This window comes from Pseudomassariella vexata, assembly GCF_002105095.1.
Source record: "Pseudomassariella vexata strain CBS 129021 chromosome Unknown BCR38scaffold_6, whole genome shotgun sequence".
NCBI classification, from domain to species: domain Eukaryota; kingdom Fungi; phylum Ascomycota; class Sordariomycetes; order Amphisphaeriales; family Pseudomassariaceae; genus Pseudomassariella; species Pseudomassariella vexata.
Window position 1 is genome coordinate 575,184 of NW_024467961.1, and position 24,556 is coordinate 599,739.

General features: G+C 50.0%; 8 protein-coding genes across 8 annotated transcripts; 3 read left to right on the forward strand and 5 right to left on the reverse strand.

Moving 5' to 3' along the window:
- Positions 1 to 2,264: 2,264 nt before the first annotated feature.
- Positions 2,265 to 3,287, reverse strand: BCR38DRAFT_342307 (IEC3 subunit of the Ino80 complex, chromatin re-modelling-domain-containing protein; the record flags this gene model as incomplete). Its single annotated transcript, XM_040855932.1, has 2 exons — positions 2,265 to 3,024; positions 3,085 to 3,287. The coding sequence occupies 2 exons, from the start codon at positions 3,285 to 3,287 to the stop codon at positions 2,265 to 2,267; spliced, it is 963 nt and encodes a 320-aa protein (XP_040716078.1).
- Positions 3,288 to 3,940: 653 nt separating this feature from the next.
- Positions 3,941 to 4,993, forward strand: BCR38DRAFT_408683 (putative UPF0160 protein C27H6.8; the record flags this gene model as incomplete). Its single annotated transcript, XM_040858292.1, has 1 exon — positions 3,941 to 4,993. The coding sequence occupies one exon, from the start codon at positions 3,941 to 3,943 to the stop codon at positions 4,991 to 4,993; it is 1,053 nt and encodes a 350-aa protein (XP_040716079.1).
- Positions 4,994 to 5,813: 820 nt separating this feature from the next.
- On the reverse strand, positions 5,814 to 6,164 carry BCR38DRAFT_322004 (uncharacterized protein; the record flags this gene model as incomplete). The annotated part of the gene is made up of 1 exon (XM_040854776.1): positions 5,814 to 6,164. A coding segment is annotated over one exon (351 nt), but the record flags the coding sequence as incomplete, so codon positions are not given.
- Positions 6,165 to 13,546: 7,382 nt separating this feature from the next.
- BCR38DRAFT_431361 (Not1 N-terminal domain, CCR4-Not complex component-domain-containing protein) lies at positions 13,547 to 16,443 on the reverse strand. Its single transcript, XM_040860097.1, has 4 exons — positions 15,800 to 16,443; positions 14,673 to 15,726; positions 14,108 to 14,618; positions 13,547 to 13,937 (listed from the first exon to the last, which is right to left on the reverse strand). Exons 1-4 carry the CDS (start codon positions 16,052 to 16,054, stop codon positions 13,877 to 13,879), a joined length of 1,881 nt encoding a protein of 626 aa, XP_040716081.1. The 5' UTR covers positions 16,055 to 16,443; the 3' UTR covers positions 13,547 to 13,876.
- Positions 16,444 to 17,017: 574 nt separating this feature from the next.
- On the forward strand, positions 17,018 to 17,741 carry BCR38DRAFT_457222 (D-Tyr tRNAtyr deacylase-like domain-containing protein; the record flags this gene model as incomplete). The annotated part of the gene is made up of 5 exons (XM_040862012.1): positions 17,018 to 17,024; positions 17,082 to 17,260; positions 17,325 to 17,367; positions 17,424 to 17,617; positions 17,673 to 17,741. 5 exons carry the CDS (start codon positions 17,018 to 17,020, stop codon positions 17,739 to 17,741), a joined length of 492 nt encoding a protein of 163 aa, XP_040716082.1.
- A 470-nt stretch (positions 17,742 to 18,211) lies between these two features.
- BCR38DRAFT_457223 (yippee zinc-binding/DNA-binding /Mis18, centromere assembly-domain-containing protein) lies at positions 18,212 to 19,072 on the reverse strand (the record flags this gene model as incomplete). The annotated part of the gene is made up of 1 exon (XM_040862013.1): positions 18,212 to 19,072. The coding sequence occupies one exon, from the start codon at positions 19,070 to 19,072 to the stop codon at positions 18,212 to 18,214; it is 861 nt and encodes a 286-aa protein (XP_040716083.1).
- A 1,749-nt stretch (positions 19,073 to 20,821) lies between these two features.
- On the forward strand, positions 20,822 to 21,716 carry BCR38DRAFT_457224 (ornithine decarboxylase antizyme; the record flags this gene model as incomplete). Its single annotated transcript, XM_040862014.1, has 3 exons — positions 20,822 to 20,959; positions 20,991 to 21,451; positions 21,509 to 21,716. 3 exons carry the CDS (start codon positions 20,822 to 20,824, stop codon positions 21,714 to 21,716), a joined length of 807 nt encoding a protein of 268 aa, XP_040716084.1.
- Positions 21,717 to 22,537: 821 nt separating this feature from the next.
- On the reverse strand, positions 22,538 to 24,540 carry BCR38DRAFT_431372 (imidazole glycerol phosphate synthase hisHF). The gene has a single exon (XM_040860098.1). The coding sequence runs from the start codon at positions 24,277 to 24,279 to the stop codon at positions 22,648 to 22,650; it is 1,632 nt and encodes a 543-aa protein (XP_040716085.1). The 5' UTR covers positions 24,280 to 24,540; the 3' UTR covers positions 22,538 to 22,647.
- Between the last annotated feature and the right edge of the window lie 16 nt (positions 24,541 to 24,556).

A 24,556-nucleotide genomic window follows, 5' to 3' on the forward strand; every position in this document is an offset into this window, starting at 1 on the left:
ATGCATAATACTCCGCGCTCCTTTCGAAAACTGATCGATAGCATCGTAAAATGACGTCGGGGAGCTATTTTGATGCCTGGAAATTCGAGATTTAGTAAATTCGGATTGCGAAGTAGCCTCGGTTGGGTTGTTTGGCGTCCGAGAAGCCCAAGGAAGGGTTTCCCGCGTAGGGGGCCGGGAGGACGCTGGAGTCTGTAATTTCACATCCAGCTTCTCAATAACAATATCTGGGCTTAAAGGCACAAGCCCAGCCCCTTGAAAGCCTGCACGAATATTACTTTCGGTCAGGCTCTTCTTGAACGCGTCGCAAAATGCCGGAAGAAAGTCCTCCTTTGTGATATGCGAGTCGCGTAGCAGTCAGTTTGCCATATCTTCAACAGCACTTAGCCGGGGAGGAAATTCTTGCGAATCTAGCTCAATTACCCTTTGAATAATCGTATTTTCTTCTAGTTTTGTTAAATTCCGACCGTTGGCTTCGATATTGCGACGTGATTGACGTTTTTGAAGACGCGCCTGGAGAGTAGTATTCGAGACTTTGTAGATTGTTGCAGCACGTCGGATACTAAGTGTTGAGTCATTTCTGATAGCCTGAGTTGCAAGGAGTAATTGAGATTCTTTTTGAGCAGAATCCATCGAGAATTAGTTGCGTGGTAAAGTTAGGAAGTTTAGTTCTATTTTTTGCTATGGGCGTGACCCGTTCGGTTGGGTGACCCGTTCGCTTGTGGACTATGTGATGGCCGGTGTCACGATGCCACGAAACCCACTAGCTGTGGACCCGTAGGAGCACTGGGCCATCTGAAGGCGGGATTGAAGATCCTCAGATGTGAGCCAGCCTGTTTTAGTTTCTCTTTCTTTCCTTGTCGAGAATCGTTAAGTCAATACAGTGCATTAGAGTGTTTTGACTCTTCAATTGTGCTCACCGTGACAACCTTCTCCCCCAATTATACTTCCCTACTTCACCTTCGTGTGTAGCCGGAATGCTGGTACCAATGCGACCCCACAAGAATTAGATAAAGGATTATGTTAAGGATTATATAGATAATTATAACCTTATGAAGAAGCCTTATTTTAGTTAACTAAGGGTGTAGGTGAAAGAAGCCTAGTATACTTTACTAAATAACTATTTATACGAGTTACCAGCCTTAATACTAGAGCGCTATAAGGCAGTGATTAAGGCTAGCGGGATGCGCATAAATTAATAGATGAATAAAGGAAAATCCGGAAAATGATGCAGTCTTATATCAGCTACCAATGCTAAGAAGCCTACATATGGGCCGATACGTCAGGGTGGCGAAAAACTTACCACCACAGTATAAGTCTCTGCGATTGCCATTATACTCTGTAAAATGACGGTATAACCAAGTTTAGCACGGTCACTAGACTACCATCGGTAATGTGGAGATAATTCCGACCGACTTTGATAGCTTCGCGCACAGAGGTACCTCTGCATAGCACTGCGTATTGGAGTATCGCTTGCCTCGTCGGTGCTGATTCACCAAGGGTACTAGGGTGCACTGGAAATAGCGCTACAAGGATATGCTGGTAGTTGTAGAGGTACCGTGAAGGTCTGCGAAGTACTACAATCTTGCAGGTACTGGGGAATACCCCCTATATTCTGACAATAGCATAGTGGCCGTGCTAGTATCAGAGTTGACCGTTCCAAATTTGGTGACTTCATAAATGTGAGCAGGGCCGGTGCCATCAAGATACATTTCCTAAAGGGGGAACTAGTAGAGGATAGCCTGTGGGTCTCCTTAGATCTAGCTAACAATTTGAATTATGTGAACTGTTTGGTGGTCAACTGAAACGAGTAAATATGACCAGCCCCTTTGTGTTGCATTACTAAAGAAGTCTCCATGTAGGCATGCAAGATCTCGGAAGGCTTTGTTTATGACGAAAAGAAATGGGCGAATCCTGGTGGCATGGAAAATCATCCGTGATGCATTTGACTATAGTGCATTCGCGAACCAGATGTAACACTCGCATTAAGCGTCCTTCAACGTTATGTAATATGTTCATCTATGTCGATGTCCTCGTGCCAATGCTACCCCTTCTGGGGTAAGACCATCTATCTATTATCGCTCCCAGCCCAAATTTAGAATACACAGCTTCTGTACCCATCAGCTTGATTAAAATAGTCGTACGGCAGACGGGAGGGTCTCCATGCACCTTGTTAGAGTAGTCCAGGCCGGCTAGTGCTCGGTGTCCCTCGTATTCTCGTCACATTCCACTCATGTGCTTCTTCTGCTGCGAATGCCATCTTCCTAAGATGTTGACTTGCGAGCACGTGGCTCGCTCTTGCGCTTCTTCGCAGCCCGACTAGCTCCGCCCTTTGGACGATACCCGCCATCGTCGTCTCTCTTCCTCTTGCCTCTGACAGTCCCCGTAGCAGACACGTCAAAAGCCGCTTCCTCATCCCACTCCATGGGCTCAGCAGCCGCTGCCACCGCCGCCGCCGCCGCCACTTCCTTACGGGTTGCAGCGGATTGTCGCTTGGTGCCGCGCGTACCGGCCATCTTCCGTCTCCCGCCGCCTTCGCCCTTCTCGCCGTGATCGTTGTCCTTCTCTTTATCCTTCTCCATATCCTGGAGGAACGTCTTAGGTGCATGTTTGCGAAGCCAGTTGTAGACACTAGTAGGGTTGTGCAGAGCAAAGTTGGCGGCCGACGTATTGGGGGTGGTCTGTTCTGGTTTTGCAATCGTGGGTTTGGTCTTGAGACCGATTCGCATGTCAATATCGGCGAGATAATTGTCGACATCTTCGGCAGTAAGGAATGATGTAGGGTACAGCTCGGGGTCCTTCGGTTGGATCTGCTCCAGGATTTCAGGCAAGTGCTCAGCCGTGGCTTCAAAGTCTCTGTGACGGACTTCTTCAATCAGATGTCGCAGCGACTTGGTGGGTTGCTGTGCAGGGTCCTTCGCCTCCACATCCTCATCCTCTTCATCGTCGAGGCTCAAATCGATGCGACGCTCGAGGGGGATCTGGGGCGACTCGTTGATGTCCAAGAGCAAGTCCATCAAGCGACTAAGTCCCCATTAGCATGATGCTGGCCGACAGCGCGACGGGTCAAAGGCATTTGCTCACTCATTTTCGACAGCTAGACGCTTCATGGTACGCATGGCCTTTTGTTCTAGGCGATGAAGTTCCTCGCTCTGTTGCATTCGCATGTCGAAGTGAAGGCGCATCTTTCGATACTTCTTCTTCCATGACTTGTACGAAGGCTTCGTATTGGTCATGGAGACATCCTCGCGGACGCCAGGCTCTGCCTTGATTGTCCGGTCATCCATGGCTGCTTGACAATCGGCGATGGTCGGCGCTTCCCAAAGTCGCGATATTGGAGGACTCTTCAGTTAGAATGGAAAATAAAATCAAAATCAATGATGCATGATGTCAAAGTTTGGAAAAGATGCATCAATTGCTCTGCCGTCTTCGACAAGCGTCTGTGGAGAGTGGGCAAACTTGATTGCGGATGAAAGGTAGGAACAAGGGATGACACGATGGTATTTGGGTGGCCCCCAAATCCAGGAAGCGTATCATTCCATTGTTCACACCACTGGGCTCTGACCTGTGCCAAAGCATCGTCCTTTTTGGCGTCCAGGTTGTCGCGTTTCCGTCTCCAAAAACACGCCCCCTTGCTCGGTGTGGTGATATCTAGATTTGAGCAGCTGCAGGCAAATGTTATCTGCACGCCAGCCTTGCTTCAGATGCCCTTTTCTCACCCCCTTAGCTGGGGGCAGCTTGAACTTCGAAGTTTGGAAAGCCCCAAATCCCCCGCTGCACTGATCCACTAGACTGCCGGGTAACACCACTCAGAGCAAGCAAATTCACAATCACCAGAACAGATTCCAGATCCCCCATACCACAATTGACCAGACAAATCGAATCAATCTAAAACACATTCGCATAAACTACATCCCATTGCATGTCCCTGATCGCAAAAATGGCCGAAAGCGCAGCAAAACGCCTCAAGACAACGGGCGTCACCATTGGCACCCACAACGGCCACTTCCATGCCGATGAGGCCCTAGCCGTCTACATGCTGCGCCTGCTTCCCACGTATGCCGGCTCCTCTCTTGTTCGCACACGCGACCCAGCGCTCTTGCAAACCTGCCACACCGTCGTCGATGTAGGCGGAGAGTACGACGCCTCGGCCAACCGGTACGACCACCATCAACGCACATTCAGCACCACGTTTCCCGGCCGGCCGACCAAGCTGAGCAGCGCGGGGCTCGTTTACATGCACTTCGGCAAGGCCATCATTGCGCAGCAGCTAAGCAAGCCCGAGGACAGCGAGGATGTGGGACTGCTGTGGAACAAGATCTACGAGAGCTTTGTCGAGGCGCTCGACGCGCACGATAATGGCATCTCGGCGTATGACCCGAAGGGCATCGCGGCCGCGTCGCTGGAGAAGCGGTTCAGCGAGGGAGGGTTCAATTTAGGTGCCATGGTTGGCCGGTTGAACCCCAACTGGAACGACCCTGTTCCCAGCGACCCTAAAGAGGCGCAGGCCGCGGAGGACGAGAAGTTTTTGACTGCGAGTCAGCGTATCGGTGAGGAGTTCAGCAGGGATCTGGAGTACTACTCGAGGGCGTGGTTACCGGCGCGGGATATCGTCAAGGCGGCGTATGAGAAGCGGACCGAGTATGACCCCGAGGGCCGCATCATGGTGCTCGAGGGCCAGAGTGTGCCGTGGAAGGACCACATGTACAACCTCGAGGAGGCCGACGGCACGGGAAAGAAGGTGCTGTACGTGCTGTACGCCGAGAAGCCGGTACCGGACGCCAAGTGGAGGATACAGGCTGTGCCTGTGACCATGGACTCCTTTGAGAGCAGGAAGGCGCTGCCGGAAGCGTGGAGAGGAGCTAGAGATGACAAGTTGGACGAGATCACGGGCATTCCTGGAGGCGTATTCGTCCATGCTGCTGGGTTTATTGGTGGGAACAAGACGTTTGAAGGCGCCAAGGCAATGGCAGTTAAGGCGTTGGACATATAAACAACCAGGTCTGGGGGCTAGGATAGGTCATTTATAGAGTTGATAGGTTCAGCTGGGATATGATATCCAGATTCGTGAGCAATGGCACATAGACGAAACAAGGGCATGATGAACGAAAATTACCTCGAGATACCAACCCAAGTGTTATTTGTTCGCACATGCAGTTGAACGTATTTTATTCTTTTCTGGGCTTTCCTCCGAAATTGTGAGAGTACTCTGTTTTACGGCCTAATCTGACTGTGCTGAACCTGTGGTCATCATGGTCTCCTTGCTCTAGCCATGCCTTATCCGGTAGCAACAAATCTGTACGATAAAGATAGTTGACTGGAACGAACCCCATTTGAAAGTCGATAGGAAGGACACCATGATTGACTACCTGTCCTGAATCAAATAAAGTCCCTGTACGGTGCTGGACCTCCCAAAATTTCCTCCTCAACGCCGTGAAAACTATTTCCCTTCGTAAGTCATCGTGAAAAAGGGCACCCACCAATTGACTGCCCCTCGGCATCATCTGCAATCGCCCCCTCCAATGACTTGCGTTACATCAGACATACACAAACAATAAACTCCAGAAGCGACTGGTTCAGGGAGGCCACATGGTGTCTGTAGATAAGACGGCCTGTTCCCGTGTACCGCCATTACGTAGGTGAAGTCCCTCTGTCCATATCCCCGTAGGCCGGCTTTTCTCCATTAAACCGTTCCGTCAATCTGTACTCACGTCATCTTCACTAGTTCCTTCTTCCCTTCCACCCATGCCTCATTTCCGAATAGGGATCCCCTGGGCTGCCCCACCGGCGCCTCCCTCAGCAGCCTGTTTCTTCTCCTCGGCATCATCAGCGCTCGTCTCGCGGTGGAGGAAGCTGCTCTCTTTGACGGGGCTGCCGGCCTGCTGGATCATGCTCGAATGGTGCTGCGGCAGCTGCTGCTGACTGTTGTTGGCGCCGGGCACGTTGCTGCCCGGGACGTGACTGTTGCTGGGCGAGTTGAGGTGGGGTATGTCCTCGGGGACCGGGTGCTGGGAGCCGACGGCGCCGGCATCAACTCCGTCACCCTTGCCCGCCTTGGCCAGAGCGTAGTCGCCGCTGTCGAAGTAGGTGCGCGTCTTGAGCCGCTTGTCGTGGAATTGCTTCAGTGGTGCCTTGTCGCCGTACAGCTTCTTGAGCTGGTCTTCATTCAGAGCCTGCGGGGGTGGAGAGTAAGGGTTAGCTACTACTACTACTACTACTTTTGCTGCTGTTGCTGTTGCTGTTGCCATGGCCGTGGTATGGCCCAAGGTTCAAGATGGAGATCGCAGGTGGATGGGTAGGAGGGGTAGAGAGACAACGACAGCAAGGCCGATCGAGCTGGGTCAAAGGTCTGGATCATAACACGATGTGCTGCCGCTGCTGTTGGATGGCGTTGCTCTGCTTGCGGTATCCCATCCCGTGCCATCCCAAAGTGCAAGTTGGGCAACCAACGAGCGAACCCAGTGCCAATGTGGGGGTGAAGGGAACGGGGTTAACAACTACACACCTTCTCAAACTTGTTCTTCATGAGTTGACTCATTTTGGCTACGCAGATTCGCCGTGGGCGAATTTGTGTGTGTGTGGTCTTTGTGTCTCCAACGAAGTGGACGTTGTGGTGGTCAAGACTTGTTTCGTCGCTCGCTTTTTATTAGGGGGGTGACGTGAAGTATCGTCGGGTTGGAGGAGGGGGGCAGAAAATAAAGAAAGACGTTCAGAGAGCGAAAGTGGGATGACGGCAGGACAGTGCAGGGCAGGTGGTGGAGTGACGACGGAAGACGGGCCACGCTGTACTACGCTGTGACAGGCTGTGTCTCCAGTGTGCAAGGGAATTTCTGGGACAGCTGCTCCAGTGCTACGTAAAGGTGGGGATTGTGGATGGGATGTACCGCTCTATCAAATGACCCCAACGACGCGAGAATCGATTGGTTCTTTGATTGATTGAATGTGTGGAATTTGGAGTCGGGCAAAGAGTTGTCAAAACTAATCCAAGTTAACTTTCAAACATTCCCAACTTGAGCAACCTGGCGCTTTCAGGAAGCTTAAAAAATAGTGGTAGGGAAGGGGCCAAGTGCATGTATGTTAGTAGTTGTCAGGCTTTTCAAACATTCATGCAATTAATTTACAGCTTTAACCATGTGAAATCTCTCTGCAGGAATAAGGGCTTCGTTTATCATGCCGTCGGTGGGGACAACTGGTGATGACTCTTGTTGCTCGTTCGACGATGGCTCAAGCACTCAAGTTTCCGCATGCGCCATGCAGGTTAAAGAGTGGCATTAATGATGTACCATAGCGATGCTAGCTGGGTAAATACGACTCGCATACTTGTTTTGATTGTTCTAACCGACCAAGCATATCAATAATTGCCCTTTGCTCCTTCGAATTAGCTGCCAGGGAATAGGGTATTTCTTGCTGTTTCGGACATCCGTTTCCATCCTCTTATTGCCCTTTGTTAAGCATTGTCACCATGGATACAGAAACTACCTCTATCAAACCGACAACTTGGAGATTTTGGGAGCCCAAACACCATCACCATCCATGCTTTTCGGCTAGCTGATAGCATCCACTTGGCAGGCTTGGGTAGGTACACAATCCCAAGCTTCTGCTCGTCTGCTTGTTCCCGCTGTGGTGCCGCATCAGTCCCCCGCTAGACCGTCTAGTTTGATGCCAGCCGATATCTGTCAAACTCAGTGACACGACACACCTGAGCTTAGGGTATCGTGCGGCCCCCAAATCCCCATAGCTACATGCTCCCACTCCAACCGGGAAACGATTTTCTCAATGCAATCTCGATAGCTCACGCGGCTGGGAACACTGGACCCGCCCTGTCGCCGGCTCACCTCACTGGTGGAAGTCACACCCCGCCCTAGCAATCCTCGTCTTTGGTAACGCACTTATTCGTAGTTGCTTCTGGCAATATTAGAGCTTCACATTGTACGTCAAGGACGGTGACGTAAAAGCTTACCAAGCTACGCAATCCCATTCCAGCGACGCCTTCACAGTCCAGACCCTTCAACTTTCAGGATTTGAATGTCGATTCCCACCCGTGATACAACAGAGTCGCACAGCATCACAGAAGACAAGCTTGAGGCTATCGAATTGGATTCTTACCAGACGTGCCTCCGATTACGCCAGTCCAAACCTGTTGGCTTCCTGCTTCCCCTCAGCGGTTGCTTCATTTCTGAGATGATACTGCATCAAAAGATGGTTGCAAGTTCACACGGCAGATGGCCGCATGCAGTCACTCTGGAGCCAGCAACCTCACTGGCCGGAACCCCAGCTTTGGGGTTGCCATCTCCAAACTCTAGTTGAATAAGCCTATCGGAGTTCGGCCTGCTCTCCCAAGGTCAGTCATCTGGAAACATCCCATCGAGTCTGGCTTTAGCCTAGTCCATCGATCCAGCAGCGTCGATAGCTTCAACTCTATAATGATAGTCAGCTCACTAGCAGGGTACACCATGCAAAGCACGATTCTACACGAGTCAACCTCGGGTCATCCCGCCAAGCTGGGACTCTGACATCGGTCAGGGACCAAGATGCGGTCGCTTACATAACGACCATCCAGACGAAAGATCAGAAGCCTATCTACGAGAATGGAAGGCAGTTTGAATACCCGGGAGTTTCCAAAGCGACCGGCCCTTGCTGTCCTGGAAGTGGTCGATATCTCTGCTTACCAACTCCCAGTCGTATGTGGAAACCATCTTGGCCAGAATTATGCGCATTTCCAGATCTTCAAGGTTGATGCCAAGACAGCCTCTGGGGCCCAGTAGACACACCTGCGAGGCTTCCTTGTTGTCCCCGAACCCTTCCCCTATCCATGGCTCATGCCAGAACTTTAGATTATGGGCCGTCGTCCATACATAGTATATGCGTTCCCACAGTGAGCCCACACGGCACAAAGATGCCGCTTATCTCGGCACCCGTACCGATAGTGGGAAGGAACATTCGAAGTACTTCCACAATGGCTGCGTTCAAATATTCTCGTTGTGCTGTGGCGTCGCCAGCTATCTCGTCAGCCAATGAAAATCTGGAACGCACTTCCTTCACTAGCTTCTCCATGCAGCCCTGGTTTGTCGTCAGAGGGTAATATGTGATGATAAGAGTGTTTCTAATCGTCTTTGAGCTGAAACCATGTGGAAGGTGAGTTCCGATATCGTTTGGTAGACCAGCTCCTTATCGGTGCCCTCGAATAAGTGTTTAAAGCAGTAGTGTCTACGTCCGCCCTGAATGGACGATATACTCCTGCATGATAATCTCCTGCCTGCGTAACGCCTTGGTGCTGAACTCTGGGGCCCACCTCCTACGGGTGCTTTACAACATCTCTCTTGCTCTGGAGGTGGGGCTTGCGGGTGCCGTACTGCGAGGCCGTCTTGATAAAGATGTGGTCTAAATCTTTGAACTGAGTAGGGGAATATCTCGCGGTAGAACTCGACGATGGCAAATTAAAGCTCTTCGGAGGACACCCGGATGATGTGGCCGTAGGTAGTACTCGATTAAAAGTGCGAGGCAGTCTTCTGTGACTTAGGTTGAGGGCCACGCCTGGTTTCTGTAAGCTACATGTGAAGTCGTTGGATGTATGTATCGAATTAGCCTAATCACGTGCGATATGGCTGCTAGCTTTGGGCCGGGAAACCTGGCTAGCGGGTGGAAGTAGAGCCGGTAGATGCTGTGACATATCCAGTACAATACTATTTGTAATTACCCCTAGGGCAGTGCGTGCATGGCTAAATTGTGTCTCCATGACCTCTCACGAGATTCACGACTGTGATCGCAGCATTGTTTGCTGGCATAAGTGGGAGCTCGAGAAGCTCCATTTTGGATAAATTCGAGAATTGCCTTGACAGTTACCAGTATGTAACCTAGTTGATTGACTATTCGCAATGAGACAAACTCACCACATTGACCCGCGGGCCAGAAACTCTTCATCACACACTCAGTCACTCGTATCAATCTACCACCGCTGCACCCTTGCCATAAGAACAAGTGGATAGGACCTAGACGCAACGTTCACTGTCGTCGCATCTTCCCTGCAGGTGATGGTGCAAGCGACGCCCGAGAATGTTACATTCGGGACCATCTCCATTGGACAGCCCCGTGGACTACGGGAGATATACGAAATGACCATCTGGCATATCGAGTTAAATTCCAAATTAAACTGTTGGCGCTCTCTTTCGCTGTCTGATTGTAGGTTGTGAGACTCGGACATTCACAACTTGTCTTATTGTACTGAGCCACAGGGTTATATATAGATCGGCGAATCTAACTTGAATACGACATGGTGTCCACGTAGATGACAGACCTGTTCAGCGGATAGTTTCTAGATAGTAAATAGCACATATAGAGTGGAGTAGTATAATATAATGCGATGCTCTAGTGCAATACCTGGGTCCGTAATCTTAATTTCGAATGTATGCTAAGGCATCTCATTCGTATCAGTATGGTACTTTGTATACAATGTCACTTATACAACAAGAGAGTAGAGATGGGACTATTCGGCTAGACTACCCAAGTACCTATAAAACCTTTTCGATTTGTAGCATAAGTTGAAGCAATATCATGCCTATATTATGGGTGGGTCCTTGATTTATAGATTTCTGCTCCGAGGGTATGGTTTCGAAGTCCTGTTGATTTTGTTATGATATTAGTGAACACAGCATTAGTTTTCGGTTCTGTGCTGAAATATTTGTAGGAAAGATGTCTAATGATTTGGCACTACACGAATGTGATTCGTAAGAGATACTGGCATGGTAGATTATCGTTCATATGACACTATTTAGACATTGAAACGTTTTAATCAAATATAGCGAATGTGACTGCAAAACGGGTCCAAAATATGCATACGCATCTCCTCTTTTTCCCTCTTTTTATTTTCAAGTTTCCGAGAACGGGGGTTGGACAAATATGGACATGGTTCAGTAGGTATCCATGAAACGGCAATGGCTAACTGTCACAATACGATGACTGTGGAGACATCCCCATTCATGTACTCCATGGCTGTCTGTAAGAAGGTTATGCTATGAATAGTGAAATCTGAATAATATAACTGTAACCTCTCTGGCAATATTGACGGAATCTGGTCGTCTATTTAAAGGTAGTGGGTCGTGATGCTGGGTACCATTCCACCAGTCTTTTTCAATTATGGATGGTTGCTAACAGAGCCTATCACCGCAATGGAGATGGCCGCTCCGTTGTGCCTGTCTAATAAGAGGCATCTGTTAAAGTTGCTCAAGTGCAGTCGAAGCGGCTGAGTGGCTCCACTCAACCTCGTCCTCAACCAACATCCAAATAAGTCAAATATTAGCATGACCTCGGAATATCGAGGCAATCTGATCTATATTTTTACGATGTATCCACTATCAGCTCTTGCTTTAACTTATAATGTATTAGACCTGATTGAACGCGCTGTCCAATGTGCCCGCAATCTCAAGGAGTTCTATAAATCGCCCACCGGATAAAGGTGAGGTCAAGCGCGGGAATTATGAGCTCGAAGTCCGCAGTGGGGTTCTTCATACCCTCCTGGCCACGGCTAACCAGTAAGCTCATCCCTGGTCCAATCATGGGATTTGCCACAAGTCTATCTATCCATGTTAGTCGTAAGGTTGTTTTCATGTGTGGTCAGCTTCAGAAGGCCCATATTCATCAGACGGAGATTTTACAGCGCCTGAAAGCTGTAGATCAGAAGCTCCAGACGGCTAGTCGCGCCGGACACAAAGATTATCTCTCAGAGCGTATCCGGAAAGCCGTGGAGCCCACTGAGAAAGTGACGTCTTTAGTGAACTAGCATATGATAACCAGAAACCTCAACTTCCCTGGGGTACGCGAGCACTTCAACGATATTGCACAAGCAGCAGCAGAGACGCTCGACTGGGTCCTTTAATCCTGACGGAGAAACTATATCACAAGTTTTACATCCCAAATCGAAATTGAGAGACTGGCTTCGAGGGGGATCAGGCGCCTTCTATGTGACTGGGAAGTCTGGTTCGAGCAAGTCAACTCTGATGAAATATGTTTGTAATCACTTGCTCAAAAAGGAACTCCTTACCGATTGGGCGGGTCAGCGTAAACATGTCCGTTCCAGGCATTTCTTTTGAAGATTTGGCAATAAAGACGGGACTAGTGAATGAGGATTGAATCAAACTACTTGAAAATTTCACAGCTTAAACACCAAAGGAGCCCGAGGATTCCGACTGATTCTAGACTCAATGGATGACACATACCGCAAATTTGCGTACACCTTTTGGGCCTAGTTATGCGCATGATCGGCATGCTTCTGTCAGAAGCTCAAAGGTCACCGGAGCTGCGTGGTTTTGACACACCTGAAGCACTGGGGAGTCCATCTCAGAAAGATGTGTCCCTTATAGGGTAATTTTTCTTGTTCGACTCCTTCGACAAGAAAGGCCCAGTTTGGGCATGTATAAGGAGAGAATACGTCCTGCAGTAGTCTAGGTAAAGGGTAGATGCAAAGGCTTATTAGAAATAGGAGTCGATCATTGGGTCAAATTCATACATCATTCCCTTCCTGGGTTCCTCTGCAGATACCTTCGCCAAAATACTACCCAGCTCAATTTTGAGGACAAAAACTCGGAGAAGTCCTGACTTGACCGCTTCTTGCTGAGCTGAAATACCAAGGCCTGAATATAGACCTCACCCAACGACCTGTGCAAGAACCAAGACATATCGATCACAGACAGATGTCAGGCAACACTTTATCCCAAGGAGATACATAGGTCTCTATCGGGCCTGACTTCTAAAGGGTTGGGCGATTCTTGGTTAGGGATCAAAGCACGATACTCGCAAAGCATTTGTATCGAAAGGATCACCATGTCATGAAAACGTGCAGCTACATTTTGTGCCGGCTCCATCAAATATATCTAAGCAACCAAGAATGTACACTCGGCCTCCTGTATCACGTCGATTCCGCTGTGTTGGGGTTGTCTTTATGCCAGAATCGACCCAACCTGTCTCGATGGCAGCTCGATAAGCACGACTGAATACTATTTATAGAGCCATGACATCAGGAATGGTGATGCCGTGGAACCAAAGCTCTACCCTTTAGAATATTTTTGATTCTCTGTTACTAGGATGGCTTGCTTCTTAGGCAGTTATGAATTTATTGACTGGCTTTTGGCAGGCTTTGGGGAAGCAGACTACTCGGATCATGGAGACGCTGAAAAGACCACAGCCGCTCACTATATATCACCTAACGCCAATATTAACCTTGGCTTGGGATCATACCTTCTTGTTAATTGTGGTCGATGGCGTCGCTGCAAGAGACTCAAGTTCGTTCCACGCTTGCTCCAAATTTCCATCTTGTCTATGGGAGACCGGACGGACTCTCGGGCCATCTACAGTGTGTGGTCGTATGAGTGGAAAGAAAAACCAACCTGTGGAGCTGATTTATAATGTATCGTAAAAAATGCGCTGCTGGTTTTGAAGTTGAAGTACCCTGGCCATGTCTAGTTGGACTAACATCACTTCACAAAAAGCTTGGAAATTCGCAGGCTATCCCATTTAATGCCCCATTTTGTCCTACGGAAGCCAAGTCAATAAAATCTCGATCACGTGGCCAGATCATTTCAGATTGTGATGAAAAGCGAGTAAGCTCTCGAATTGTTACAGCTATTATGTACGACAGTGTGACCATACGCCTGACCAGCCGGTCAACCGTCCATGTTCCCTCCAATAAACCGGAAAACATTGATTGTGTTGACATGAATCTGATGCTCATTTTGTGACGTTGGTGTAGAGGGTGGGGAAGAGGAACCACAATTCCCCTTTTCTCTTTGAGGCGACGAAGCAGCAAGGAGGTCGAAAATGCCGCGAACATGAATTTCGTGTTGCGTGGCATACCGGCTTCATCTCATTGCAGGCCAGTCAGTCTCTATACGTCGTCCTCGAGGAAACGGTACGCGAACTTGAAATCTGCCTTCCGACGGTTCATCCTGCATTTGTCAGTCAGAAAATGTACCATGAAAAGTGCAATAAGAGCATGACGGGCGGTGGGGAAGGGGGGCGGGTTGAAAGGGATGCGGTATTCGGCACTTGCACATAAGGAGTATTGAAGATGTTGGTGGGAAATGAACTGAAATGAAAAGAAGAAAGGGATACAAACCACGTGGACTCGTAGTCAAAGAATCGATATGTGCCCTGTTCGAATTCCTCCGTAATGTTTTTGGGCTCTTCGTGACGCTGGAACCACGTTTGATACTGCTTATGGAATCGCCAACTTTGGTCCTTCAGCGCCTTCGCTGCCAGGTACTGCTGGTACGTTCCTTGCTTGTAGTAAAATACATAGAACAGAGTATCTGGGTCAATGCGCGAGTAGAGTCGTGGGTCGTCAAAGATGGCCAACGGTTCTTGGGGATACGCTGAAGCAGAAGGATATGGGATCTCCGGTCGATACTTTCGGGGAGCCTCCGCATCGATCAGCTCTGGCATGTTTGCTTGAGAAGCATGCATCATCCTCAGACACGACGGCGTAGTTACCGGAAGCGACCGTTTCTTCGTAACTTCAAAGGACTCGACCAGATCTTGCAAAGAAGCAGGCAGATGATAGATGGACTCTTCTTCCTTCTTCTCTTCGACAGGCTTGACGCCGTTCGTTACACCATTTGTTTGCGGTGCTGCAGGAATGGTCAGCAAATGTTTGGCGCAAGGCGGCAGCATATGGGACTTACCTTTTGATGGCTCGGCGGCCTCGATCACGGCAGGTGCTTTACCGGATGCTTTTGAGACTGCCTTATCCACCTTCGCCGTTGGTGGCGCAGGCGTACAGATAGGGGCAGGCACGCTCGGTTCTGATGGCGCGGGTTGTATGGACGCAGTACTCGGCGAGCTCGTGGAACTCGTTTTGGAAGCTTGGGAAACGGGCAGTGGCGAGATCCCAGTAGACGACGTTATCGGCAGGGCGCCAGGAGGCGGCGGGAGTGGAGATATCCCAAGCCCATTCTTGTCACTTGCTGCGGCCGCAGCGGCGGCTGAAGCATACTTCAAGCCCTCTCCCGCTGGTCTTGTGGGCAACGAGGCCGGCTTCATGCCAGCATTTGCGGCACTACCATTAGCGGTACTCGCCATGGGATGATGCAATGTTGCCAGCGTTGGTAACGGAGACCTGAGCTGGGTAGAGGGGCGCCGACCTGCTGATGCTATCGCGTCGGCGGCACTCCGTGATGATTTGCTCGGCAAACTAGCCGGTCTCGACTCGACTTCCGGGACGTCTTCTTGTATCGATTGTGTGTCCTGCGACGAAACCCGGTCGTTGTCCAGGGCCATGCCGAAAGCATCTTCCTCCTCTTGCAGGTCAAGGTCGTCGTAAAGCTCTTCGTCTTCCATGAAGTCGTCATTCATACCATCCGATACGTAATATCGTATGCTTTCCTCCAGATCCGTCACTTGTTCCGCCTCAACGCCGCCGTTTTCCAGTGACCGCCGGATGAGTTCCATTTTTGCTTGATGCCATTTATGCCGCTCGATTATGTGCTCGATGGCTGCGATGCGGTCTGCCTTGGTGCTTTGGTTCTTGCCCTTCTTCATGGTGGCTTGTATCAGCTCGTTCTCCGCCTCCAGGGTTTCGATTTGCTGCTCCAGTTCGTCGACCATGGTAGCCAAGAAGTCGCTAGCTTCCACCTTCGCCTGTTCTTTCGGATCGAGTTTGGCTTGGGCTGATAAGCCTTCTTTTGAATAGGCTTTCGTCTTCATCGCTTTCTCCACAGCCTTGAACCGCTCCATTTGCTACAACAGGGTAAGCCGCCAAGTTCCATGCTCTGTACTTCATCGCTTGATGCCAGCAGTAAGGAAAACAAACCGTTTCGATCAGCTTACGATGCTCCAGTAACGGAGCTTTGTCCTTGATATCATTGCTCGCGGCCCATGTCTTGATCTGATCACGTAGTCGCTGTAGTTTCTTGATCTCCCGCTTAAGATTGTCCTCGAGCTTCTCCTTCTGTGCGGGGTTATTCGATTGCTCAATCTTTTCGTAAATGGCCTCGAACTCGGCGACCCCTTCGCCGACCTTTTTGAAGCATTTATCTACTTCTTGTTGCAGCTTCCTTGCCGCCATTGTGAATATTGGTGGGATCTGTATTGGTGTCTGACGGTGCGGAACTGATGGTGCGCGGCGCTCAATGTAGACGATTGCCTAGTATGGGCGCTCGTTTTGTAGGGCTCGATCTGTGTGCCTAGCGGGCGAGGTCGAACGAGGTTCGGTTGCAGAGATCTAGATGTGAAGCTGTTCGGGTCGGTCGCGCCTACTCCGTTTGTACCTTTACGGCCTGGGGGCTGCGCGCATTCGTTTGCTCTCCAAACAACCGAAGAGCGAAACCAAATATGCTCCCAGACACAGCTGTTATTTGTTGCGTGGTCGTTGATTTAGAGGTGCATGAGCTGCAGGCAAGAAGACTGAAGTTGTAGAAGGCCAGGCGTTCAGGGAGCTATTTGGAGTGGACACTGCCCTCTGGATTTGATGCGACTGGGGATAGTGGCTGCTTGGCTGGCGTGTTCCACCTTCTACTGTGAAGTACATATCGATAAGGCGTCATCGCAACCCAGAACCGCGGCCCTCCCCAGATGCGAATTTTGAGTCATTTTGAACAAATTGCATTCAGTGGCCTACGACCATTCGTATTGAGACTTTTCTGCAATCAGCTTGATCCTTCTCTGTGGAGTTGTTCGACCGTTCTTCGTCCCTATTTAACTTTGGACGCTCAAGGTACATTGGCATATTTGGACACTTTAACGCCCTCCTCCAAGCGATCTACATCACATGATGCACGTCTCGTCAAGGGACGCGCTTTGTCGTTGCTAGCCAGATTTGATGCCAGGTGCTTCAGGATTGCAGCGGCTAACAGAAAGAAACTACGCAGACTGGAAGAAACCTGCTTGCCAGCTTCAGAAAGGTGCTGAAAGCTCTACTGGAACCCGAAATTTACAGACCAACTTGTCTTGGCACTCGAGACTATATTCAACCCTGCTGCACTGGGTTGCTCTATCAAAAGTCTCAAGAGACATAAACAAATTAGGCACGATGAAAGGTTGGTGCTTGTGTTTCTCCCAAGGCAAAACTTCTGTGTTCATGCGCCTTCTCGCAGCGATTTTGCAGCGTGTACTGTCGGCTTCCGTCACTGTGGAGAAGGAAGTTGTCTCATCCATAGGCAAGGGAGTCTTGGTATTTGCTGCAGTCGCTCCTGGTGACACCGAGAAGGAGGCAGATTCTCTTGCGGCCAAGGTGCTGAAGATGAAACTCTGGGATGACGATGCTGGTGGAAGAGTATGGTTGAACCGTGAGATATGACCAAGTGTAAGAACGATATCTGACAAATAATATCTTCTAGTGGAAGAAGAGTGTACAAGATATTGGTGGAGAGGTGCTCTGCGGTAGGTAACACTTCCGTGACCCGATATCATGGGCACTGGTCTGATACTGGGTCTAGTCTCTCAGTTCACTCTTCTAGCTTCAACGAAAAAGGGCAATAAACCTGACTTTCATGGAGCAATGGGTGGAGAAGAGGCAAAAAGGCTTTACGAATACTTCTTCAACAAGGTACGGGGTATTTATACCCCGGAAAGAGTAAAGAACGGTGTGTTCCAAGCCATGATGGAAGTTGCATTAATCAATGACGGCCCTGTAATAAACCACGAATCTCTCCCTCAAGATGTGGAAGCTGACATCTTCCATTTAGGTCACATTGGAACTATCAACGGGCCAGAACGGCAAACCGGAAGCTGCTTCTAAGGTTGCAACTGAGTAATGTGATGCTCTGCTACGGATAGACTAGATTTGAGGGCGTATTTGTTAGTCTTAGAAAGTTGGTTGGGAAGATAGTCCTAGCCTGGGAATCGTCAGAGCAAACGTTCCACTATAGAGGCCGTGCCTATATCAAGATGGAAACGACAGCGTGAGTTGACCCAGAAGCTATAAAAGACCAATTGACGACCTATGAGGTAGAAGTTGTGATAATATGTTAAACATGGATTAGAGAGGATATCGTTGATATTCTGATGCATGCAAAACGGTAGAGAACCCCCGTGTAGCTCAGTATTACGAGCTGCTCAATAAGCACGCTACTCCCCAAAAGTCTCGTATCCCAACCAAATTCAGCGCAGAGGGTACTAGGCATTAGATTGCCTCATAATTCCAGCGAACCATGATTCCTTACAACCGCCCCAAATGCCAGCACATAACCATCGAGTAGTACGCCTTGAATGCTCCAAATTTACTTCAAGCTGCAGTCTGCTTCGCTCGCGTGTTGACCTTACGGCTACGTCTTTTAGCAGCAAGTTCGGGATCCCATGTCCCGCTGAATACATCTTCGCACTCGTCCTCGTCATCTGAATCAAAGAGGATCGGCTCGTCACCCTCCATGGCAGCCAGATCTCGCGGCTCCATGCTCAGATCATGACTATCGGAGATTTCAACATCTTCCCAGCTTTTGTAGTCCATAACTCGTTGCGTTTCGAGGATGAACTTGCCAACCTTGTATTTCTGCAAATCTGGCTTGGCATCGACATATTTCCAGCCTATCTTGGCATGGCAGATCGCACATGAGATGTCGGCGACTATATGTGATCCTGTCACCAGGGCGCGGGTCTCGGGCTTGCCGACCCTGATATTGATCAGATCCGCTGCCTTCCGGCCTGTGGTGAGCTGCTCCGGCGGCGAAACCAGATAGGCTCGTCCGTGCCGCCCAGTGAATCCCTTGCTCACGATTTGCGATGAAAAGGCTAGATCGGTCGAGCAGGTCGAGCATCTGAGAATGTCGGGCTGGCTTCGCGATATTCTTGGCAAATCAAGTGGCTCGACTGATGCGCGACGGCTGTTCCTCGAGAAGGAGAACCTAGAAGGAATTATTGAAGGCGTCTCCGGGTTTCCCAGCGAACTTGATAGTACGGAGTCAGTCGGCGAACTGCTGAGAGAAGGGATAGAGCTCTCTTTCGGTGGACTCGCACCATTCGTACTTAATGTCGAGCTTTGCCGCCGGCGGAAAGGGATGTTCAGGCTGGGAAGGAGGTAGACGGGGAATCGCAGCGTCGGAGCTGGGGCTGGGGTTGAGCCCTGCGACCCGCTGTCAAGGCCCAACATGGCTGTTATTGTTGTTGTTGTTGCTTGTAATGAGTGAAGAGACGTGGCGTGAATAAGATATTCAGAAGAGTAGAGAAGACATCGGGCAAGAGATCAAGAATGGACTACGTTGCTTGCAGCCGGACTTGTCGGACAAGCTGCTCATGTGAACAAGCTCCGCATTGCCCGATGAGGGGAATGGTTCAACTCGAAGTATCAAGAGGCAGTTGCTGAAACAGATTAACTTGAGATGGACATCATTGGATGGATCACGTTGGGAGGGCAGGCCGGGACCGGGGGATTCTAAATATTAGTGAGCGCCCATCACGGAGCGGCCTCGTGTTCGTCGCATCATCTGCCTGTTGACTGGAGCGTTGAAATGGGTAATGAATGGAGGTGTGGTCCAACTTGTCAAAGTGACCACAACCCGCACCATGCACCCAATTTAGCTTTATCGGTACCCGATCCAAGCGTCGAAAGCATTATAGTGGGTGGAACCCTGCATGATAGGCGGAGGAGGGGTAGGTATCCTCTATCTCACATCCGCCACTCCATGTTGCGGTGACATGCTTCAAGTAAAAAAAAAAAAAAAAAGCCCCGCCGATAGACTGTAACGATTGTTTATAGACTATATGAACATGCATAGAGAGGTCGAGTTTGAGCAATGACATTGTAATAAAATAGCTAAGGTCAGAATAGGGAAGCATGCGATGATGCCCCAACCGAACGCAAAGCCGGTCTATCGCCGGTACTGGATGCTGGATGCAACCCAGACAACGAAAGAAGAGGTTTAGTCGGAGCAGATCGACTTGGTACGATAAAACCACCGTCATCTCTCGACTCCCATGATACTTCTCAATCGACTAGAGGTATCGTAGGACGTGCCTTGTTCCTGCTCTAGATAGTACAAAAGTCAAAGTACAGAATACTTGGGTGGAACTGGCATTACTCGATACGCCGACTAACCCCGAGAATTCCGGAGCCACATCAAGCCAGCCATCCTGGTAGAGCGAGTAACTGAACCGGTGCACTGATTGTATAAATCTTGTATATCCATGCTATCTGTTAGACGTTGCGACCAAAAATGTGGGTTGCATGAACGTTCGAAAACGCCAGAATGCTCCAAGGGATCTCCGCTGTGGCTTCCGCTTCGCGTGTGTAGACCGTCTTTTCGGCAGCTCGGCACCAAGGGAGGCACGCCTATCGCGTGTTTGTTTCTGGTCTCAGTTACATCTAAACCAAAGAAAACCGTCTGAAGGGTGCTAGTGAAATTTCATTGGTCATAGCAAGTATTACAGCGAAAGTTCTGTTCTTGGTAGAAATGTCTGGAGATGGAAATTGTCTGGATAGCCAAGCCGTTAGAAGCGGAGATGCAACGAACTTTAGCGGGCAAGCACGTGATTAGTGGCGCTGAAGAAGTCAAAGTTGCAAGGGAAGTTGGGAAGGACCCATGCCACTCTTGGCACGTGCGAGCCAAAAGGCCGTTTCCAGAAACAATCAATTCCTTAATTTCTCCTCATCTCCTGACCGGTTGTCTCACCTCCTCACTTATCATTGCACGAAAGCACCAATCTGCGAATCTATCAGTTTCGCATCAGCTGTCCACGTTGACCTCCTTGACTTTCAGCCTCGAAAAACTCATCAGATATCCGCGACCAGCTACAAACCAAAGCACAGACTGTGCAGAAGTTTCGGTAGACCACGGACTCCCAAATCATCTTCACTGCCATCGATAACAACAACGCTGAACGCTGGAGTTACTCAAGAGCCATGGCGCCAATGAAAAACAATAATAATAATTTAAGTAGTAACTACGGCGAGGCGGTTTCTCAACAGGCAAATGTCCTCGCCAGCTGCTACATCGTGGACCCTTCAGCGTCGCTGAAGGGCTTGCACTACTGCACTACCGTGGCTACAGGGGCCGAGTGGTATTCCTGAGGTTCCTATCTCAGGACTGCCATCACCTCCGACAAGTCCCCCTCTCGCGGCACTCACTTCTACGAACGAGCTCGCTCTGAAACCGAAAAAGCGCAGCTCCAATAACGCAACTAGCCGCGGCCGCCGAGGGGGGGCAACGCTCCAGATCAGGGAAGAATGTGAGAGATTCTTTTGCGAGACCATGAAAACCGTGTTCCAGGTTGAGGGGAACATGGCCAGTAATGGCTCCGGCCTGGCTGGTGTTTACATACCAATGACACCGCCCGATGATTATCCTACGCCTCCGTCTTCTTTCAAGAGCGACAGTCAACTCAAATCTGCTGTCGATGTGATCGGATGGATGGAATTTTGGGATTACGTTGGAGGTGCAAGTTTCCGAGCATTCATAACCGAAGATGGTGACGATAAAACACTCTTCGCCTTTTTTGACATTGGTCTCGTCGGTCGCGACTTGAAGCAAGCGTACGTACTTGGTTCATCCTCAACATGCTACAACCCTTTATGCTCACAATTACGCAGACTCATCGCGCTGATCGAAGTCGCCGACGTTCCACTTGGATGTTCCCAAACCGTCATCTGTTTGGACAGGCAGATGCCACAAGATGACACCAAAGCACTGATGAAGAGTCTCCAGTGGGTTGGATTCGAACTTGTCACGCTCGATCACTGGGCCAAGGAATTGGACGTCACCAGTGATCGCTGGCTGTTCATGGGGATGGACATTTGATCTAATTATTCTATGTCATGGGGTTCCGGTTCTCGCGGTTGTATCATTCGACGATTTTCTCGGTACTGCCTGGTTTCCATTGCATTGGTATTTCGGTCTTTCGGTTCGTTTCCGGCACCTTTTTAGGGGCACTTTATTTTCGAACGTTCGACATATTGACTGCGGCGAAAATGATTTCAGACCGCAAGGTTGATCAGTGCTGACCCTAGCGCTCTGGATCCATCTTACTAACTGTATGACGACATTCGCACTTTGGGCAATGTCGGGCTGTACAACACGAACAAGTTGCGGGTAATTCTATTATGGTCACGGTCAACTTGGAGTTCCTGGCACACCAGTCTCTTGTACACGGAATTTGCAGAAACCAAATTGCAAAACAATCATGCTGTTTGTTGTTATTCGAGGTTACGCTAATGAGGGAAAATAATGTAAATCGGCGAGATGAGAAATTGGTAATGAACTCTTAGTTTTCGTTCGCAAATACGAGTAGATTCTCTCAAATTACCCGTGTCACCTGATGGTGAGCAATCAACTCTTGTTCTGGGATAATGTGATGTAGAATTACTCCTGTTCATCTCAAGTCGACCACTTTTGAGCCGTTCTGAGGCCTGGATCAATTCTACGGGGGATGACAATGAATGCGTCGAAATCTCGTTCCAGGCTTTCTGGATGATCTAAGCCATCTGGTTTTCGAAGCCGGCAGACCTGTTGGATTAGAAGGCAAATGGTCTTGTGTTGAAAAGGTCATGATCTCTGGAGAGTCCTGCAAGAATTGAACAGCGGCCATGATGACCTTATATACATAGAAATAAACGATGTCTGTCCCACAGGCAGGACTTGTGTGGTACCATGGGTGGTGGACGTATGTCCTTCCAAGGCTGGTAGTTTTGGTGTAGTGGTCTTGCAGGTCCAATAAGACCTCTCTTTATTTCTATAATTCGCCCTCGAACTGCCTTACCTCCAGTCCCTGTTCGGCCAGGTGGTCCTTGACCTGCTTCACAGTATACTCCTCGCGGTGGAATATGCCAGCTCCCACTGCGGCATCCGTCGTGGTCTTCTGGAAGACCGTCTCGAAGTGGGCCGGGTTGCCGGCACCACTCGATGCAATGACCGGTATCCTGACAGCGTTCTTCACCTGGGTGATGAGCTCGAGATCAAAGCCGCTGTTGGTGCCGTCCTTGTCTATGCAGTTGAGCAGAATCTCGCCGGCCCCCATCGCTTCAACGGCTTGCACCAGCTCGACTGCGTCCATGTCCCGCGTCTCGCGCCCGCCCTTGATGGTACACGCGTACCAGCAAAACCCCTCCCCCTTCGGTCCCGGGAACGCCGTCTTAATTGTGGCATGCCGCGTCGCATCAACTTTGGGTACGTATACACGCTTGGGGTCGACGCTGACGACTACGGCCTGGTTTCCGTATGCCTTGGAAATCTGCTCAATGGCAGTGTTTCCGAATAGTCTCTGGCCCACAGCGTAGTATTCCTCGGCAGCCAGCACGGCATCACTACCTATGCTGACCTTGTCTGCCCCGCTCTTGAAGTACATGGTGGCAATCTCAAGCGCAGATACCTTGGTACCGTCCGTATCGACAGTGTCGCGGATCCCACCACCTACTGTCAGTGGTACGAAGACCGTCTCGGATGTGCGTCGCAGAATCTCCAGCATGGGCGCGTCAGCTAGTGGACAGTCGCGGAAACTCGTGATGTTGAGGAAGGTGACCTCATCCGCGCCTTGCTCGTAGTATCTCTTTGCTAGCTCGACTGGCTTTCCCAGGTTCCGAACAGCATTGCCAGATTCCTTCTCTCGTACATCATATTGGTCTCCTTTTGTTACGACGAGATCGCCTTGGTCGTTCGTTCGGACGTCGAGGCAGGCTATAACACGCCGGGTGAGGCCGCCCGTTGGTGCGGGGCCTGTCACTTGTTGTCCCAGCGATTTCGACCCCTCGCCCGTCAGGAAAGCTCGTAATACTCTCAGCCCTGCGACGCCGCTCTTTTCGGGATGAAATTGTGTTGCTATTATGTTGTTACGCGCCACGGCACCAACGAAGGTTTCGCCCCCGTATGTCCCCGTCGCGACCGTCCAGCCTTGGTCCTCTAGCTCGCCCTTGACGTATGGACATTTATAGCTGTGCACGTAATAGTATTTGCTCGTCGGTCGTAGGTCGTATAAACTCTTGCTACTGGTATTGGCGCTGTTCCAGCCAATGTGTGGCACCGATTTATATGTGTCGTCAAATCGGTCTAGCGACCCTTTTATAATTCCCATTCCAGGTACGGACGCGTCCTCAGCCGACCCTTCGAACAGCGCTTGCAAGCCGACGCAGATTCCCATGAATGGCTTGCCGGCATTGATGTGAGCGCGGATGGCGGGCAGGTACCCGGCAGAGTCGAGTTGCGACATGCAGTGGCCGAAATGGCCCACACCCGGGAGGATCAGCTTCTCGGCATTGGGGACTTGTTCTGGTGAGGTGATCCACGCGACGGTATAACCCGTCTTCTCGATGGCATTGACGAGCGACCGTACGTTGCCGGCAACGTAGTCAAGTAGGTGGATTGTCGGCATGGTGAAGCTTGAGGGCAGTTCAGCTGGTTTCTAGAGGTAGAAGACGGGATCGGGAAGAGGCAGGTGGCTTCGTCGAATCAAGATGGCTTGCAATGGCTTGGTTCAAGGTGTCGGCAGTTGCGTAAATCAACAATGAAATTTCACATAGCTTGGGTGAGTCAACGAAGAAGTTTCGCATAGGCCGGGTGAGTCAACATGGAAATTTCGCATAGGCCGGGTGAGCCAATAATGAAATTTCGTATAGCTCCTGGCGGGCCATGATAGAGGAGGGGTGCTT

What these genes read in the sequence shown, in the direction of transcription:
- BCR38DRAFT_431361 (XM_040860097.1), bottom strand. Translation starts at nt 16,054, where the DNA reads ATGGCGGCAAGGAAGCTGCAACAAGAAGTAGATAAATGCTTCAAAAAG. An exon ending in GGCCGCCGAGCCATCAAAAG is followed by an intron (nt 14,619 to 14,672) that starts GTAAGTCCCATA and finishes CCATTCCTGCAG; the next exon opens with CACCGCAAACAAATGGTGTA. An exon ending in TTTGACTACGAGTCCACGTG is followed by an intron (nt 13,938 to 14,107) that starts GTTTGTATCCCT and finishes TGACAAATGCAG; the next exon opens with GATGAACCGTCGGAAGGCAG.
- BCR38DRAFT_431372 (XM_040860098.1), bottom strand. Translation starts at nt 24,279, where the DNA reads ATGCCGACAATCCACCTACTTGACTACGTTGCCGGCAACGTACGGTCG.